General features: G+C 46.2%; 1 protein-coding gene and 1 long non-coding RNA gene across 3 annotated transcripts in view; both read right to left on the bottom strand.

The window, feature by feature from the left end:
* zgc:158376 (uncharacterized protein LOC100101643 homolog) overlaps window positions 1–18,906 on the bottom strand; it is a 52,819-nt gene extending 33,913 nt beyond the window's left edge. The window contains exons 1-7 of the mRNA XM_056243411.1: window positions 18,811–18,906; window positions 12,561–12,746; window positions 9,978–10,121; window positions 4,070–4,156; window positions 3,004–3,186; window positions 2,427–2,459; window positions 586–1,643 (exon numbers count right to left, since the gene is read on the bottom strand). Of these exons, the coding sequence (XP_056099386.1) occupies window positions 586–1,643; window positions 2,427–2,459; window positions 3,004–3,186; window positions 4,070–4,156; window positions 9,978–10,121; window positions 12,561–12,746; window positions 18,811–18,813 (1,694 nt within the window). The 5' untranslated portion in view covers window positions 18,814–18,906. The remainder of the gene's footprint in view (window positions 1–585; window positions 1,644–2,426; window positions 2,460–3,003; window positions 3,187–4,069; window positions 4,157–9,977; window positions 10,122–12,560; window positions 12,747–18,810) is intronic.
* Window positions 1–19,988, bottom strand: part of LOC130077972 (uncharacterized) — a 163,536-nt gene that overhangs the window by 46,264 nt on the left and 97,284 nt on the right. The window lies entirely within an intron of this gene.

Raw genomic sequence — 19,988 nt, 5'->3', positions numbered from 1 at the left:
TATAATAAACACAGAAGCATAAACAAAATGAGGGGTGTCTGTTTTGTCTGTTTTTGTGACTAACGTTTCTTTAGTATAGCAATAGAGTATAAAAACCAATATAAATTCTCTGTATAGCATTGGACTCTACGATCGGCGGAAGTAATCCAGCATCCTTAGACCTTCACCGGAAATACCGCCGTGCATAGAGGCCATAGGTCGTTCTTCAGTTTAGGTCAGTTAATGCTGTGTTTGGACTGAAGAGGAAGGTTGGATTTACAGAATGTTTTCATAGAAAATCAAATTTGATAAAAAATTTTGACCTCTTGAAAATTTACTATAGTACTCGTTTTAATCGTATGCTCGTGCCGTACACTCGTATTGAGTGTGATATAGTTTTCAAAGCTCGGATTAAAACGTATCAGTTTACAACAGCTTTTAGTGATTTGATTGTTTGATTAGTTGATGTGCATGTCTGTGTTTTTGCATAGCTGTGTTTTTTATTGATTTACTTTTGTTGTACGGTGTCCTTGAGTGCCTTGAAAGGCGCCTATAAATAAAAGGTATTATTATAATAATGGTGTCATGTGTTAGCAGATCTCTCACCAGCGGCTCCAGGTGCGGCACACACGCATGCACACACACAGCTGGCGCTGGCTGAGCTGCTGGAACACGCGGAGCCAGGCGTCTCTGGTTAGCGTGTGTGTGTCTCCGCTGGCGAGCGGAAGCCGGTGTGGTTCAGGGCAGGCGGGCGGCGGGCGCACCAGGTGTCTCTCCATCTGCAGCGGTCTGGGCGAGGGCACGGGCACAGCGCTCCTCTTCAGCGGCCGGCACTGCGAGCGCTGCAGAGAGACGCCGCTAGCGTTAGCGTTAGCTGCGGCGCTGTTCCCGTTAGCCGTCGCAGAGCCGCCCGCCGCGGAGCCGCTCTTACTCTGGGCTTGCCGGCTCCCGCCGCGCAGTTTGCTCCCGCGGACAGCTTTGCCGTGCCGGTGATTAGCGACGGTGCTGTTGGAGTTCTCCTTCTCCTGCGTCTCCCTGCTGACCCGCGAGCGCCCGTTACGCTCCTGCCCGTTCGAGCGCTTGGAGGACAGGCCGTCCGGTGTGTGTGTGTGCGTGTGTGTGACGGGCTGCGTGGCGGACAGCGGAGAGGGCGGAGCCGCGGGTTTGTGACCGCGATCCGCTGAGCCGTCCTCGTCCTCGTCCGCTTCGGGGTCCAGAACCGGCTTGCGGGCTCTGGGATTAGCGTCTCCTCGGCGGCGCTGCGGCTGAGGCTCGTCGGGCTCCGGCTCCGGCACGCTCTCTCCCTCAGAGTCCTCGCTCGCGCTGAAGCCCAGCTCCGCCAGGCGCCGGTTACGCTCTCGCTCACGCATGCTCCCGTACGACGGAGACGATGGTTCTGAGGCGCCGATGGGAGACGGAGAGTCCGAGTCCGACTCAGAGTCCGTCTCAGAGCTGGAGGAGGACGAGGAGCTGGAGTCCCGCACTCGCTCCAGCAGACACATGCGCTTGAAGCGCTCCAGTTTCTCCCGATGATGGGAACGCTGGTCCTGGCTGGCCGTCAGAGACGAGGGCTGAGCCAGAGCCGAGCCGGAGCCGTGACCGACTGACACCGATGCGTTCGGCCCGTTCGCTTCAGACGAGTCCGAGGAGTTGGGTTTCGCTTTCTGCAGAAGACAGAAACTCAATGAAGAGCAGTCCTTTTAGGAGAGACACTGGCTACGTTTACATGCACAGCTTTTGTTTCAGTCAGCCTGAATTTATTACGTTTGATGAATCTGAACGTTTACATGAACGCTGAACATGTGATCGGGTTGATGTGTGTGTTTATATGTCACAAGCTTAAATCGGTATTGATTGTTTGACATGCGCTCACTGCACGAATATACAGAGTTTCTCGCTGTTTGCGCATAATAACTAGTCTCATACATTGGTTCTTTATTTGTTTTAAACAGCAGACTTAATATTTATCCATTTCTGGATAAATAATGAGCCGTTGTGCCGCTGGTTATATTGATCACGCAGTAAAAATGCCCAAACGCAGTCGTGTGTGGATGCGAGTCTGAAGCGGCACTGGTGTTGTCCTGCTCCACTTCACACACGCAGAGACAGGAGGATAATAGGATGGCGGGAAACTCGTTTATACGACACTTTATTCAACAGGAGGAACAGCTCGTTCCGTCATTACGCTATTTCTACATCATCGCACATGCGCAGTCCTTTCTCTTCCGGTTTTCAGTCCGATCAAGTGTTCACATGTTCTCTGGATCGGATTAGAAAAGAAATAAACACTCCTTTCATTGGGATCGAGCTCAATCGGATCGATTAAGGCGTTGACATGAAGGCTTTTCAGTGCGATTGAGCCGTCAATCCCATCACTAACGGATTATGTGGTTGCATGTAAACGTAGCCACTGACAACTATTATTTTCAACAATGAGACAGTCGTACCTTTTTCAAATGTTTCTCACGGGCACCTTTGATCTGTCGGGAAAACAGAAAGACACAGTGCTCATAAAAACAGACCATGCTACCGCTAACTCCCGGCCCGCGCGGGTCTGATGTCAGCAGCTCGACTCTCTCGAGAGAGCGATACTCTCACACATCACCACACATTTCCTTGCCCAATTTCAAATTTTAAATGTAGCCTTTTCTAAAACACTACAGACCTTTTTGGTGACTGTGTTTAATCTAGGGATGCACGATATATTGGCCAACATAAAGGCTACATAAAATTATAATGGCTTTTAATTGTGAGATTTTGTTTTTGTAATCAGGCTCTTAAAAATTATATAAAAATTTGGATTTAGATTTATCGGCTAATTTATCGGTTTTCAAATATAAAGAATTATCCGTATCGGCCAAAATGTTCATATCGTTGCATCCCTAATTTAATCACTAGATATAAAAATTGTTTCTCTCTCCATGTTTGATATGACGTCAGACGTTTCTTGCAGAATCATATGAGTGTGAGTTGAATCTAAAGCTAGACTGATGTCCATGTCCATGAATCTGCTGTTGCACTTGCCTTCTTCTTGGAGCCTCCCTCCTGAGGCACGTCCTTCTCCTTCTTGCGTTTCGGCCCGTCGAGTCGAGTCGAGTCTTCCAGAGACAAGCTCTTCTTCTTACTGGGAGGAGGATCATCCGTGAGCTTCCAGCGACTCACTTCCCCGTTGTCCATGCGCCGCTTTCCCAAACCGTCTCCTTGATCCTGCAGACGAGACAGAAACCGTACAATATTCTGAAGTTATAACATCATTATTTAAACAAGCTGAAGTTATAAATCAAATGTCATCATGTGTTTGTTGGAGGCATGAAATGTAAATGCTCATTATTTAGGAAACTGATTTGCAAGGTCGAGCATGATTACTGAAGTATCGTGCAAAACCAGGCCTGACTGAACACGTTAAATGTTATGTTTCCTTTTCAGTTTGCTCCCTTCACAATTCATTTTTGCAATTTTGAACAATAAAAACGTAATGAAATTAAAAAAAAGTTTGAATATCGAAACATTATCTTGGTGACAAAACAGCAGAATTTACAGGAACGTAGAATACGTAGCAAGCCACATTTATTTGTATAGGGCTTTTCACAACACACATTCTTTCAAAGCAGCTTTACAGAAAATCATGTTAACGTTTATAATATTTGATTATCTTCATGCCTTATAGCTGCAGTTATCATATTAGAGCTGGGCGATAATATAGCCACATTTCAAGACAATATAAACATTTAAGCAGTTGAGATTTGCTATATTATATAATTGCTGTACGTGAATTTATTGTATGCATGAGGATAAAGTTGGATACACTTATACTGTATAGAGCTTGGCAATAACAGTTACATCCTACGGCAAAATAATAAATCAGCTTATTGAGATTTGCTATATAGTATATATTGCTTTAGGTGAGTGTACTGTATACGTGTACTGACTTTATAAGTCTTTACAGTCCATCTCAATCGGTTTGCAGATGACAGATTTATGGACCAAAATCTATTAAATATTTTCCATTTTAGCGGAAAACCTTCAAAGAAGGTGTGGCAAGACCAGTCCTGAAACAGAGACGCTTCAACATGTTTTACCTCAGTCTTACCTTACTGGTCTTTCCTTCCTTGTGGCACTTTGGACATTCCCAACAGTTTGGGATCTCATCGTTAATGATGCCTTCGGACTTCCCCATCTGCGGGAGAGAGTTGATCATGTTATGGTCAGCATTATGAGTGCTGGTAAAGAGTGTGCTGGTAAAGAGTGTGCTGGTAAAGAGTGTGCTGGTAATGAGTGTGGTGGTAAAGAGTGTGCTGGTAAAGAGTGTGCTGGTAATGAGTGTGCTGGTAATGAGTGTGCTGGTAAAGAGTGCTGGTAAAAGAGTGTGCTGGTAATGAGTGCTGGTAAAGAGTGTGCTGGTAATGAGTGTGCTGGTAATGAGTGTGCTGGTAATGAGTGTGCTGGTAATGAGTGTGCTGGTAATCAGTGTGCTGGTAATCAGTGTGCTGGTAATCAGTGTGCTGGTAATCAGTGTGCTGGTAATCAGTGTGCTGGTAATCAGTGTGCTGGTAATCAGTGTGCTGGTAAAGAGTGCTGGTAAAGAGTGCTGGTAAAGAGTGCTGGTAATGAGTGCTGGTAATGAGAGTGCTGGTAATGAGAGTGCTGGTAATGAGAGTGCTGGTAATGAGTGTGCTGGTAATGAGTGTGCTGGTAATGAGAGTCCTGGTAATTAGAGTGCTGGTAATGAGAGTGCTGGTAATGAGAGTGCTGGTAATGAGAGTGCTGGTAATGGTAATGAGAGTGCTGGTAATGAGTGTGCTGGTAATGAGTGTGCTGGTAATGAGTGCCGGTAGAGTGTGCTGGTAATGAGTGTGCTGGTAATGAGTGTGCTGGTAATGAGTGTGCTAGAAGAGTGTGCTAGTAATGAGTGTGCTGGTAATGAGTGTGCTGGTAATGAGTGTGCTGGTAATGAGTGTGCTGGTAATGAGTGTGCTGGTAATGAGTGTGCTGGTAATGAGTGTGCTGGTAAAGAGTGTGCTGGTAAAGAGTGTGCTGGTAAAGAGTGTGCTGGTAAAGAGTGTGCTGGTAAAGAGTGTGCTGGTAAAGAGTGTGCTGGTAAAGAGTGTGCTGGTAAATAGCGTGCTGGTAAAGAGCGTACTGTAATGAGTGCTGGTAAAGAGTGTGCTGGTAAAGAGTGTGCTGGTAAAGAGTGTGCTGGTAAAGAGTGTGCTGGTAATGAGAGTGCTGGTAATGAGAGTGCTGGTAATGAGAGTGCTGGTAATGAGAGTGCTGGTAATGAGAGTGCTGGTAATGAGTGTGCTGCTAATGAGTGTGCTGCTATTGAGTGTGCTGGTAAGGTAATGAGTGTGCTGGTAAAGAGTGTGCTGGTAATGAGTGTGCTGGTAATGAGTGTGTTGGTAAAGAGTGCTGGTAAAGAGCATGCTGGTAAAGAGCGCTGGTAATGAGAGTGCTGGTAAAGAGTGTGCTGGTAATGAGAGTGCTGGTAATGAGAGTGCTGGTAATGAGAGTGCTGGTAATGAGTGTGCTGGTAATGAGTGTGCTGGTAATGAGTGTGCTGGTAATGAGTGTGCTGGTAAAGAGTGTGCTGGTAATGAGTGCTAGTAAAGAGTGCTGGTAAAGAGTGTGCTGGTAATGAGAGTGCTGGTAATGAGTGTGCTGGTAATGAGTGTGCTGGTAAAGAGCGTGCTGGTAATGAGCGTGCTGGTAAAGAGCGTGCTGGTAAAGAGCGTGCTGGTAAAGAGCGTGCTGGTAATGAGAGTGCTGCTAATGAGTGTGCTGCTAATGAGTGTGCTGGTAATGAGTGTGCTGGTAATGAGTGTGCTGGTAATGAGTGTGCTGGTAATGAGTGTGCTGGTAATGAGTGTGCTGGTAATGAGTGTGCTGGTAAAGAGTGTGCTGGTAAAGAGTGCTGGTAAAGAGCGTGCTGGTAAAGAGTGCTGGTAAAGAGTGTGCTGGTAATGAGAGTGCTGGTAATGAGAGTGCTGGTAATGAGAGTGCTGGTAAAGAGTGTGCTGGTAAAGAGTGTGCTGGTAATGAGTGTGCTGGTAAAGAGTGCTGGTAAAAGAGTGTGCTGGTAATGAGTGCTGGTAAAGAGTGTGCTGGTAATGAGTGTGCTGGTAATGAGTGTGCTGGTAATGAGTGTGCTGGTAATGAGTGTGCTGGTAATGAGTGTGCTGGTAATCAGTGTGCTGGTAATCAGTGTGCTGGTAATCAGTGTGCTGGTAATCAGTGTGCTGGTAATCAGTGTGCTGGTAATCAGTGTGCTGGTAAAGAGTGTGCTGGTAAAGAGTGTGCTGGTAAAGAGTGCTGGTAATGAGTGCTGGTAATGAGAGTGCTGGTAATGAGAGTGCTGGTAATGAGAGTGCTGGTAATGAGAGTGCTGGTAATGAGTGTGCTGGTAATGAGTGTGCTGGTAATGAGAGTCCTGGTAATTAGAGTGCTGGTAATGAGAGTGCTGGTAATGAGAGTGCTGGTAATGAGTGTGCTGGTAATAAGTGTGCTGGTAATGAGTGTGCTGGTAATAAGTGTGCTGGTAATGAGTGCCGGTAGAGTGTGCTGGTAATGAGTGTGCTGGTAATGAGTGTGCTGGTAATGAGTGTGCTAGAAGAGTGTGCTAGTAATGAGTGTGCTGGTAATGAGTGTGCTGGTAATGAGTGTGCTGGTAATGAGTGTGCTGGTAATGAGTGTGCTGGTAATGAGTGTGCTGGTAATGAGAGTGCTGGTAATGAGAGTGCTGGTAATGAGAGTGCTGGTAATGAGTGTGCTGGTAATGAGTGTGCTGGTAATGAGTGTGCTGGTAAAGAGTGTGCTGGTAATGAGTGCTAGTAAAGAGTGCTGGTAAAGAGTGTGCTGGTAATGAGAGTGCTGGTAATGAGAGTGCTGGTAATGAGTGTGCTGGTAATGAGTGTGCTGGTAATGAGTGTGCTGGTAAAGAGCGTGCTGGTAATGAGCGTGCTGGTAAAGAGCGTGCTGGTAAAGAGCGTGCTGGTAAAGAGCGTGCTGGTAAAGAGCGTGCTGGTAATGAGTGTGCTGGTAATGAGAGTGCTGCTAATGAGTGTGCTGCTAATGAGTGTGCTGGTAATGAGTGTGCTGGTAATGAGTGTGCTGGTAAAGAGTGTGCTGGTAATGAGTGCTGGTAAAGAGTGCTGGTAAAGAGTGCTGGTAATGAGAGTGCTGGTAATGAGAGTGCTGGTAATGAGAGTGCTGGTAATGAGAGCGCTGGTAATGAGAGTGCTGGTAATGAGTGTGCTGGTAATGAGTGTGCTGGTAATGAGTGCTGGTAAAGAGCGCTGGTAATGAGTGTGCTGGTAAAGAGTGTGCTGGTAATGAGTGCTGGTAATGAGTGCTGGTAAAGAGTGTGCTGGTAAAGAGTGTGCTGGTAATGAGTGTGCTGGTAATGAGTGTGCTGGTAATGAGAGTGCTGGTAATGAGTGTGCTGGTAATGAGTGTGCTGGTAATGAGTGTGCTGGTAAAGAGTGTGCTGGTAAAGAGTGTGCTGGTAAAGAGTGTGCTGGTAAAGAGTGTGCTGGTAATGAGTGTGCTGGTAATGAGTGTGCTGGTAATGAGTGTGCTGGTAAAGAGCGTGCTGGTAATGAGTGCTGGTAATGAGAGTGCTGGTAAAGAGTGTGCTGGTAAAGAGTGTGCTGGTAATGAGTGTGCTGGTAATGAGTGTGCTGGTAATGAGTGTGCTGTAATGAGTGTGCTGGTAAAGAGTGTGCTGGTAATGAGAGTGCTGGTAATGAGAGTGCTGGTAATGAGTGTGCTGGTAATGAGTGTGCTGGTAATGGGTGTGCTGGTAAAGAGTACTGGTAAAGAGTGTGCTGGTAAAGAGTGCTGGTAATGAGAGTGCTGGTAATGAGAGTGCTGGTAATGAGAGTGCTGGTAAAGAGTGTGCTGGTAATGAGTGCTGGTAATGAGAGTCCTGGTAATGAGAGTCCTGGTAATGAGAGTCCTGGTAATGAGTGTGCTGGTAATGAGTGTGGTGGTAATGAGTGCTGGTAAAGAGTGTGCTGGTAATGAGTGTGCTGGTAATGAGTGTGCTGGTAAAGAGCGTGCTGGTAAAGAGCGTGCTGGTAAAGAGCGTGCTGGTAAAGAGCGTGCTGGTAAAGAGCGTGCTGGTAAAGAGCGTGCTGGTAAAGAGTGTGCTGGTAATGAGAGTGCTGGTAATGAGAGTGCTGGTAATGAGTGTGCTGCTAATGAGTGTGCTGCTAATGAGTGTGCTGCTAATGAGTGTGCTGCTAATGAGTGTGCTGCTAATGAGTGTGCTGGTAAAGAGTGTGCTGGTAAAGAGTGTGCTGGTAAAGAGTGCTGGTAAAGAGTGTGCTGGTAATGAGTGTGCTGGTAATGAGTGTGCTGGTAATGAGTGCTGGTAATGAGTGTGCTGGTAATGAGTGTGCTGGTAATGAGTGCTGGTAAAGAGTGTGCTGGTAATGAGTGTGCTGGTAATGAGTGTGCTGGTAATGAGTGCTGGTAAAGAGTGTGCTGGTAAAGAGTGTGCTGGTAAAGAGTGCTGGTAAAGAGTGTGCTGGTAATGAGTGTGCTGGTAATGAGTGTGTCGGTAAAGAGTGCTGGTAAAGAGCGTGCTGGTAAAGAGCGCTGGTAATGAGAGTGCTGGTAAAGAGTGCTGGTAAAGAGCGTGCTGGTAAAGAGCGCTGGTAATGAGAGTGCTGGTAAAGAGCGTGCTGGTAAAGAGCGCTGGTAATGAGAGTGCTGGTAAAGAGTGTGCTGGTAATGAGAGTGCTGGTAAAGAGTGTGCTGGTAAAGAGCGCTGGTAATGAGAGCGCTGGTAATGAGTGTGCTGGTAATGAGAGTGCTGGTATTGAGTGTGCTGGTAATGAGAGCGCTGGTAAAGAGTGTGCTGGTAATGAGTGTGCTGGTATTGAGTGTGCTGGTAATGAGAGTGCTGGTAAAGAGTGTGCTGGTAATGAGAGCGCTGGTAATGAGAGCGCTGGTAATGAGAGCGCTGGTAATGAGAGTGCTGGTAATGAGTGTGCTGGTAATGAGTGTGCTGGTATTGAGTGTGCTGGTAATGAGAGTGCTGGTAAAGAGTGTGCTGGTAATGAGTGTGCTGGTATTGAGTGTGCTGGTAATGAGTGTGCTGGTAAAGAGCGTGCTGGTAAAGAGCGCTGGTAATGAGAGTGCTGGTAAAGAGTGTGCTGGTAAAGAGTGTGCTGGTAAAGAGTGTGCTGGTAATGAGAGTGCTGGTAATGAGAGTGCTGGTAAAGAGTGTGCTGGTAAAGAGTGTGCTGGTAATGAGAGTGCTGGTAAAGAGTGTGCTGGTAATAAGTGTGCTGGTAATGAGAGTGCTGGTAAAGAGTCCTGGTAAAGAGTGCTGGTAAAGAGCGTGCTGGTAAAGAGCGTGCTGGTAAAGAGCGTGCTGGTAAATAGCGTGCTGGTAATGAGAGCTGGTAATGAGAGTGCTGGTAAAGAGTGTGCTGGTAAAGAGAGCTGGTAATGAGAGTGCTGGTAATGAGTGTGCTGGTAATGAGTGTGCTGGTAAAGAGTGTGCTGGTAAAGAGTGTGCTGGTAAAGAGTGTGCTGGTAAAGAGTGCTGGTAAAGAGCGTGCTGGTAAAGAGCGCTGGTAATGAGAGCGCTGGTAATGAGAGCGCTGGTAATGAGTGTGCTGGTAATGAGTGTGCTGGTATTGAGTGTGCTGGTATTGAGTGTGCTGGTAATGAGTGTGCTGGTAATGAGTGTGCTGGTAATGAGAGTGCTGGTAATGAGAGTGCTGGTAATGAGTGTGCTGGTAAAGAGTGTGCTGGTAATGAGTGTGCTGGTAAAGAGTGTGCTGGTATTGAGTGTGCTGGTAATGAGAGCGCTGGTAATGAGTGTGCTGGTAATGAGTGTGCTGGTATTGAGTGTGCTGGTAATGAGTGTGCTGGTAATGAGTGTGCTGGTAATGAGAGTGATGGTAATGAGAGTGCTGGTAATGAGTGTGCTGGTATTGAGTGTGCTGGTAATGAGAGTGCTGGTAATGAGCCGGTGTGGACCAGACCTTCAGGCAGCTGGGGTGGATGATCTCGTTGCAGATTGTGCACTCCATCAGAGACAGGCTGAACTTCTCCTCCTCCGACTCCACCGTATCTTCCTTCCCCGCTTCACCACACGCGAAACACACGGCAGTGTGCGGCAACACCGGCTGCAGGAGAGACCCATGGGGAAAACACACACACACATAAACTAACCTGGGAGAACATGTGTGAAGGTTTGTACATGGGATTAAGATGCATTTTGCTCAATCTGATCTCAAGTGGTCAATGCTAAAAAAAAGGTAAACACAACATTATTAACTGCGTGTTTACAATCGCTCAGAAGCCCTGGAAGCTGAAGCTTTACATTTAGCCATTATATTTCCAACACACACTTAAAAGGTACAATATGTAAGATTTTTTAAATAAAATATTCAAAAACCACTTTCACAGTCTGATACATTTCATGCAGTTGTGTACTTACATTATCCCAAAAGTTCACAAGGATTTGAAAGATACAGAGAAATCCCAGTTTTTAATAATGGCTCGTCCCTGGTCATGTTCGCCTATCAATGACGTAATATCCGCGCTATCCTCGGTTTCCACTTGTAGAAACCATAGGTACAATACATAGATTCCTCATTAGTGGCCGGTTCAATTGTCAGCTATACGTAAGCCGCTAATGAGGGGTCTATACATGCATATCTATGATACAATATCTTGCACACCGCGTTGTTCACTGTTGTGTTGTTCACCGCTGTTGTGTTGTTCAAATGTACTTTTAGTACGATTGTTTTAAACAAAACTGCAGCATTAACCCACCAAATCATTTGACAAATAGTCACATATTTGTAACAGGCTAATATAGCATTACATTTCACGTTCCTAGCAGCTAATTCATTACGATGACATAACACAGTGTGATCAAACGTACAGGTAATACAAAACTAATTTATTAGCTGATATATAATTTATATGATTCGTGAATTCTATAGCCTACATCTCTGGATGGTGAACACGACATCTCCCATAGTTCCACTCTCATTCATAGCTTTGTCTTTGTTATTGTTTTGAAAATGCGAAAAAAATACATATTGTATCTTTAAGGTGTTTGGCCGGTTGGTCCCGTGAGGACTAGGGCTGTTGGAACGAATTCCGAAATTCTAATATAATTCGAATATTTAAAAAATCAATACTATTCGAATGCTGAAGTTACTATTCGAATATTGTTTTTTTATGTATATTTAAATTTTTTTTTATATATATAAACAGGAAAGAGGCCGCACTATGCATAAATTGTTTTATTTGCACAAACGCGTTTCGGCGCGTGCCTTGTTGTGCAAATAAAACAATTTATGCATAGTGCGGCCTCTTTCCTGTTTAACGTTATATATTCTAATCATCAGGCCAGCATTCTTAAAGTTTAAGTTTAATCATTGAGTGAAGCCTGCTCCTATTCCCATTCATTAATTTTTTTATATGCAATCTTGCCTTTCTCGCCACCTTGGCTTACACACATGTGAAAATGAAATGCTTTTGTTTCGTATGAAGAACAATGACGTTTTTGAATCGTAACACAATTGTGCACGTTATCCACGCTGTATCATCATAACAATACTGTCAAAAATGGTAAATGTTTAACAACGTAAAAAACGCCCGTGAAGCGCAAATATCTCGGTGAAAACTCAACGGATTCGGCGAGCACCAAACTCGTTGGAACCGTCTAGTCCAGGGATGGGCAACTTCGGTCCTGGAGGGCCACTGTCCTACAGAGTTTAGCTTCAACCCTAATCAAACACACCTGAACAAGCTAATCAAGGTCTTCAGGATTACTAGAAAGTTACAGGCAGGTGATTTTTTCAGGGTTGGAGCTAAACTCTGTAGGACAGTGGCCCTCCAGGACCGAAGTTGCCCATCCCTGGTCTAGTCGAACTGAAAAGAACGATATAAGTTTCAGAATTTTTGGTGGTGTTTTAGCGGAGATATTAGCCGAAAACCATCGGTAGCGCTGCAACCATATTCAGCACGAATAAAATGTTTATTGTAATGTTAGATATCCCTCTAGTGGACAGAACGTGTAACAACAACCACATGCTATAGTGGCATTGGCGATCCATAAGCCTGAGTAAAGTCGTAAATATTAATAATAGGATGAATTTGAACATTTAATATTCGAATATTATTCAAATATTAAATAAAATAAGGAATGGAATTCGAATAGTATTATAGAGGAAGATTGACAGCCCTAGTGAGGACGCTCTCCGAGAGCAGGCGTGGACTCACCGCGGGTAGGGTTAGGGTTAGACCTGCCCGTGGGTCAGGGTTAGACCGGCCCGTGGGTCAGGGTTAGGGTTAGACCTGCCCGTGGGTTAGACCTGCCCGTGGGTCAGTGTTAGGGTTAGACCTGCCCGTGGGTTAGACCTGCCCGTGGGTCAGTGTTAGGGTTAGACCTGCCCGTGGGTTAGACCTGCCCGTGGGTCAGGGTTAGGGTTAGACCTGCCCGTGGGTTAGACCTGCCCGTGGGTCAGTGTTAGGGTTAGACCTGCCCGTGGGTTAGACCTGCCCGTGGGTCAGTGTTAGGGTTAGACCTGCCCGTGAGCGGGACTCACCGCGGTGCACTGCCGGAGCAGACACGACTGCTTCATGCGACCCGGTCCACCGAACTTCTTCATGTCCTTGCAGAAGTGGCACTCGCCGCACTCGGTCCTCATACACGCCTGACAGCGCCGGCACCGTGTCCGCCGCCGCCGCGCGCCTCCCAGCGCCTTACTGCCAGACATCGCCTCGGCATTCACCTGCACACACACACACAGGTCAGGACATCACAACACACACACTCACGTCAGGACATCACAACACACACACGCGCCTTACTGCCAGACATCGCCTCGGCATTCACCTGCACACACACACACAGGTCAGGACATCACAACACACACACTCACGTCAGGACATCACAACACACACACGCGCCTTACTGCCAGACATCGCCTCGGCATTCACCTGCACACACACACACACACACAGGTCAGGACATCACAACACACACACTCACGTCAGGACATCACAACACACACACGCGCCTTACTGCCAGAGATCGCCTCGGCATTCACCTGCACACACACACACAGGTCAGGAAATCACAACACACACACACAGGTCTGGGCAGGACATCACATGCTGCCAATCACCCAGAATCCCAAGCGTGTCTCCACACTAACCCTTTCCGTGCTGTTGACGCTCTTGATCAGGGTTAGAAATAGACACGCCAAATGCAGATATAAATCAGCTGTGGCGGGAAACGCTGTCGAATCACGAGCCAGTGTGGCGTGTTACTTATAATGTATGTTTACTCACTTTGCTAGGAAAGTTCGTGAAGACAAATCTGCACAGAGTTAGCACAAAAACTCATGAGTCATGATATATTAAATACAGCGTATTGCGCAGAATCTGCTCATATCTTTCACATCTATACTTGAACACACACACGTCACTACGCAACAACGACGCGCGTGTTCATTTGCAGTGGAGATTAAAAAGCATTTGGTGGACAGAAAACACATTGTTATTTTCCAACATCCTACAGTTTTCTGATGTTCTTTGTACTGTATTGATACGCAACTAAAACACAGTTTTGGTGATGAGGATGAAAGAGGAAAGAGGAGGAGATGCTGGATGACAGGACTTTGTTTGAATAAGGAATGAATGTATGAAATCCAAATTTGATTGATAAATATATATATATATATATATATAAGCTGTGACGTAGTTAATCTGCTTAATTTCTTTTCTTTTCTTGGCTAGTCGAAGTTCTGAATGGCTGGTAACTTTGAGTAGCCAAATTGGCCGGTGAGTGAGTTCATTCTAACCCTGCTCTCGACGCTTACAAGCAACACTCATGATTTACTGGAATTACTGAGGCTGGAAAAAATATATTTCACTTACACAATTAATATGGTCTGTTTTAAATTTTGTTAAATGTGTGTAATGTAATTAATAACAGAAAACTGAGCATTTAATAAGTTTATTCGTTTTTTTTAATTGATTTAAAGCCCTAAGTTCTGAGTCAATGACATAAGATCTCATAATGAAGAGGAGAAGCCATTTAAACATGTAGCTTAAAACAAGTTATCAGAAATATATCCATGCGGTTTTCATATAAGGAAAACCTATTTTAACCTTTTCATTTCAAGGAAAATATCATGTAGGGTAGCAGTTAATTATTCTTTAAAAAGTATAATTAACTGCTAAAATAAAAGTTAGTATCAGATGATCAGGACGAATCGCTACACTGCACTCTCTCGAGACAAGTACACAGCCCTGGCAGAGGATTCGGGAGGAGTCAGGAGGAGTCAGGAGGAGTCTGGATGAGTCGGGAGGAGTCGGGAGGAGTCGGGAGGAGTCGGGATGAGTCGGGATGAGTCGGGATGAGTCGGGATGAGTCGGGAGGATTCGGGAGGAGTCGGGAGGAGTCGGGAGGAGTCGGGAGGAGTCGGGAGGAGTCTGGATGAGTCGGGAGGAGTCGGGAGGAGTCGGGAGGAGTCGGGATGAGTCGGGATGAGTCAGGAGGAGTCTGGATGAGTCGGGAGGAGTCGGGAGGAGTCGGGAGGAGTCGGGATGAGTCGGGATGAGTCGGGAGGAGTCGGGATGAGTCGGGATGAGTCGGGATGAGTCGGGATGAGTCGGGAGGATTCGGGAGGAGTCGGGATGAGTCGGGAGGAGTCGGGAGGAGTCGGGAGGAGTCGGGATGAGTCGGGATGAGTCGTGAGGAGTCGGGATGAGTCGGGAGGAGTCCGGAGGATTCGGGAGGATTTGGGAGGATTCGGGAGGAGTCAGGAGGAGTCAGGATGAGTCGGGAGGAGTCGGGAGGATTCGGGAGGAGTATTTAGGATTCGGGAGGAGTATGGAGGATTCGGGGGGAGTATGGAGGATTCGGGAGGAGTATGGAGGATTCGGGAGGAGTATGGAGGATTCGGGAGGATTCGGGAGGAGTATGGAGGATTCGGGAGGATTCGGGAGGATTCGGGAGGATTCGGGAGGAGTCAGGAGGAGTCAGGAGGAGTCAGGAGGAGTCGGGAGGAGTCGGGAGGAGTCGGGAGGAGTATTTAGGATTCAGGAGGAGTATGGAGGATTCGGGGGGAGTATTGAGGATTCGGGAGGAGTATGGAGGATTCGGGAGGAGTATGGAGGATTCGGGAGGATTCGGGAGGAGTATGGAGGATTCGGGAGGATTCGGGAGGAGTATGGAGGATTCGGGAGGATTCGGGAGGAGTCGGGAGGATTTGGGAGGAGTCGGGAGGATTCGGGAGGAGTCGGGAGGATTCGGGAGGAGTATTGAGGATTCGGGAGGAGTATTGAGGATTCGGGAGGAGTCGGGAGGAGTCGGGAGGAGTCGGGATGAGTCGGGAGGAGTCGGGAGGAGTCGGGAGGATTCGGGAGGAGTCAGGAGGAGTCAGGATGAGTCAGGATGAGTCGGGAGGAGTCCGGAGGAGTCGGGAGGAGTCGGGATGAGTCGGGAGGATTCGGGAGGAGTATTGAGGATTCGGGAGGAGTATGGAGGATTCGGGATGAGTCGGGAGGATTCGGGATGAGTCGGGAGGATTCGGGATGAGTCGGGAGGATTCGGGAGGAGTATTGAGGATTCGGGAGGAGTCGGGAGGAGTCAGGAGGAGTCAGGATGAGTCAGGATGAGTCGGGAGGAGTCCGGAGGAGTCGGGAGGAGTCGGGATGAGTCGGGAGGATTCGGGAGGAGTATTGAGGATTCGGGAGGAGTATTGAGGATTCGGGAGGAGTATGGAGGAGTCGGGAGGATTCGGGAGGAGTATTGAGGATTCGGGAGGAGTATGGAGGATTCGGGATGAGTCGGGAGGATTCGGGATGAGTCGGGAGGATTCGGGATGAGTCGGGAGGATTCGGGAGGAGTATTGAGGATTCGGGAGGAGTATTGAGGATTCGGGAGGAGTATTGAGGATTCGGGAGGAGTATGGAGGAGTCGGGAGGATTCGGGAGGAGTATTGAGGATTCGGGAGGAGTATGGAGGATTCGGGATGAGTCGGGAGGATTCGGGATGATTCGGGATGAGTCGGGAGGATTCGGGAGGAGTATTGAGGATTCGGGAGGAGTCGGGAGTCTCTCCTCAAACCCAGAGCCGGTGCCGCTCCTCACACTCATGCTTCAGCTCCTCACACACGCACCTCAGGCGTTCCTCACACACACTCATGTGCGCTGAAGATTCAAGGGTACATCGTTTTAACTTTAACTCTTACGACTTTCTATTCAGTGAAACAAAATCAGACGTAACCCACGTCAGCCTCAGTCGTCCTCCAGTTTCACTGCGGGACTTTCATCCGTTCAGTGGAAATGAACAGTGATTCGCAGGTGTGTGTCAAATTACTACTACACTACTGTATTACAGTCACTTTCATGAAATATCATCAGATTACTCCATGTCAGCATGACTTATGATTAAAATGCTAATTCAAAGTATAAATGTAATGACAATAAACAAAAGTGCACTCATGAGAACCAAGCACCATTTGTTTTTCTAATGCATGTTACCGGTCTTATTATTAATGCTTCATTCATGCATTTTTTGGACCTTGTAATCCTTTATAATAATGTCCTAACTTGCTCTTCTGTAATGTGACGAGCTAACACACACACACACACACACACTCCTGCTTTACTCCCAGCTTGTCTTCAGAGGAGTACAGTTGGAGGAAGGAACTCTTTCACTCAGTCCAGTTTGTACAGAAACTTTTCACAACACACACTGTTTTAAAGCAGCTTTACAGATATTCACACTGTAGATGTTTAAAGGGATAGTTCACCCAAAAATGAAAATTATCCCATGATTTACTCGCCCTCAAGCCATCCTAGGTGTAAATGACACTCTTCTTTCAGATGAACACAATCGGAGTTATAAATAAGAAATATTCTGCTCTTCCCAGCTTTATACTGGGAGTGAATGGCTAGTGCATCATCCATCATAACAGTGATCCATACAGGGGTTAATAAAGGCCTTCTGAAGAAGAAGATCCATATTTATAACTATAATCACTGGCGTCCGGTAATAGCCGTACGCAAGTCTAGTTCCAGCGGAAGAGTGACCTCTGACCCCACGCATGACCTCTGACCCCACGCATGACGTACTGACGAACACAGAAGTGCAGAGGATCGAGCAAAACACCGGTCACGAATCAATCATTTTTATAGAGAAATGTGTAAGGAGCTTGAGTTTGATATTTGAACGGCGAGAGGCGTGGACTCTCACCTGAGCTTACGCTACTCCTACATCATGCGTGGGGTCAGAGGTCACTCTTCCCCAGGAACTAGACTCGCGTACGGCAGTTACCGGACGCCAGTGCTTATGGTTTCTAAAGTTATAAATATGGATCTTCTTCTTCAGAAGGCCTTTATTAACCCCTATGGATCACTGTTATGATGGATGATGCACTAGCCATTTACTCCCAGTATAAAGCTGGGAAGAGCGAGAGGCAGTGATGGACAGATGACTGTTGATGACACTCGCTTAACGTTTAACACACACTTAAGGTTTCCAGCCAATCACAACGCACTGGTTGAGCTGTGGCCAATCAGAGCACTGGGCTTTTCTGAAGGGAGGGGCTTTGTAGAAATCAGTGTGTTTCAGTTTCAGACAGACTGGACAATAATGTACAGTATGTTTTTTTTTTTTTACATTAAAGCATGTTAACCTATTACACAAAATAAACGTTTAAAATAACATCATATGAGCTGAACCGATGTCCAGGAAGAGTTCGCTTCTCGTTGAGCGAACATGGGTCAGTTAAACAGCGGTTTAATCTCCTGAACTCGTCCCTCGTCTCCATCCCTGTCAGACATTACACATCTATCCTGAGGATTCCTGACGAACACAGACGAGAACTATAACCATGAAGATCTAGCTCTAAACATCTAGTCCGGTGGATTGGGACAGGAACCACCGATATGCAACTCGACCAGCAGCAGATGTACAGTGTGTGTGTGTGTGTTAGAGTGTGTGTTTTATTTTATTTCAGGTAGATCATCCAAACTCTTTTAAGTTACGGTGCAGGAACTGTCAGACATACAGAATTACACAAACGTTCAGATACGGTATATTTGAGTTTTGATAAATATTTAACCACTAAATGCCATGACAGAATCAAATATTGTAGAGAGATGTGTGATAATAATCGTCATTTGTATGTCCTTATTAAATTCAACATTTGTTCATCTTGAGTGACAGCAGGATTACTGTAGTACATTATACTCTCTGTCATTGATAAACAACATTTACTGCCACCCAAATCACACAGTCACCAGAGCAACATCAGGATCACCTCATAAGGCATTTTCCAAGCAGTGTAATATTTCACAGTATTTTGGAATTTAGTTCATTTTTTATGACACAACCAGTAACTATAGGTGGAAAGTCCAAGATATATCATGGCATTTCTTCAGCTAAACTATTCTCCATTCTGTCAGGTCAAATATGGGCCTAAAATCAGACTGAAGACACACAGAAGCTGCAGGCATTTACCATGATTTACCGTGGTGAATGACAGTGTCATCATCAGTCAGTGAATGAGCAGTGCCACTGCGGACACACGACAGCTAACATGAGCGGCTAACCAGCTGGTTAGTTAGTTAGTTATTTGTCCTCAGCCACACATATACTCACATAACCCAGCCCAACAGCTGAGAAGCGCTTTCACTGATCCACAGAACCAGAAACACACCAGACGAACGAGCAGAAACAGTCCAGGCTGGCTATAAGGAGCCGCTAGCATGGGTTAGTTAGCAGGTCCATTCAGCGCATTCACCCAGTTCAGCAGGACCGAGATGGGCTTTACGAACCATTGTGATCTGGGAGGAATTTCGCCCACGACGATCTTGTTTTAATGGCACACACTCTCACAGACACACACACACACACTCTCACAGACACACAACAATACACGACTAGCCAGCGAGCACGAGCTCGTCCCAGCAGAACTCACTCACCTGCTCGTGTGGACGCGCATTCTCCCAGATCGAGCATTAGAGAGATGTTTTCTGAGATGTTTTCTGACGATAGATGGACAGACACAATGAAAGAGAGAGAGAGAGAGATCGCTTCCTTGTTCTCAGTCTCTCTCTCAGCTTTACATGAGTGACTGCTTTAAACACCAATCACATCCATTACCAGCTATTATCAACGACAGCGATGATTTCTGCTCTCTCAATGTGCTCCTCAAATATTAAAATCATACGAGCTCTACAGATCATTGATATAATCCATGAATATCATCCTCTGTGATTCCGATGGCCGATATTCCAGGCGCTTATTATTCCCGAACGATCTGCGGAACTGAAAGAGAAAACAGCATAAACGGATAAACGTGCCTTTTGTTCGCTCTTTCCTATTGTGTTCCTCTGCTGCATTTATCTATGAATATATGCATGTATATTTATATTGTAACGCATCAAATGCGCCAGTACAGTCCAGATCAGCTCTTACATGATCCTGACGCCATTCCTGCTCCCGAAAATCAAATAAATAAATAAATATGGTAAATAAAAAATATGGAGAGTAAAAAAAAATGCAAAAGCTCCTCCCAGGTCAATTCGTCACAACCCGCGGCATCATGGGAAATGTGGTCCATGAGCCATACCCAAAAACACCCGCGTTATTATTTACTGGTTAGGTTTATATCGCGACACTGCACATATCTGTGAGCCGTGAGGAAATAATAAACACTAATAATATGAAGTGAACAACATCTTAAGCCAGAGAATAAGATGGTTTAGGCTGCCCATCACTACTGACCCTAACTTAATTATAATCTGATCCCTTAACCAGGGCTGAATCGGAAATCACCCCCTATACAACTCATTAAGAGCACTATTGAGGGAACAGCCATTTGTAGTGTACCACTTTAACAAGTGTACAGACGATGTTCAACGGCTGTCCGAATTCCCTCACTCGTTTTCATTCACTCCTTCAAGTGAACAGTATAAGTGGACGATTTAGGGGGCGATAGTGGACTACCGTA

This window comes from Rhinichthys klamathensis, unplaced genomic scaffold (assembly GCF_029890125.1).
Source record: "Rhinichthys klamathensis goyatoka isolate OS25496 unplaced genomic scaffold, OSU_Roscu_1.1 h1tg000792l_1, whole genome shotgun sequence".
NCBI lineage: Eukaryota > Metazoa > Chordata > Actinopteri > Cypriniformes > Leuciscidae > Rhinichthys > Rhinichthys klamathensis.
Note: the sequence above shows the minus strand (reverse complement) of the source record. Positions and strands in the feature narration are given on the sequence as shown.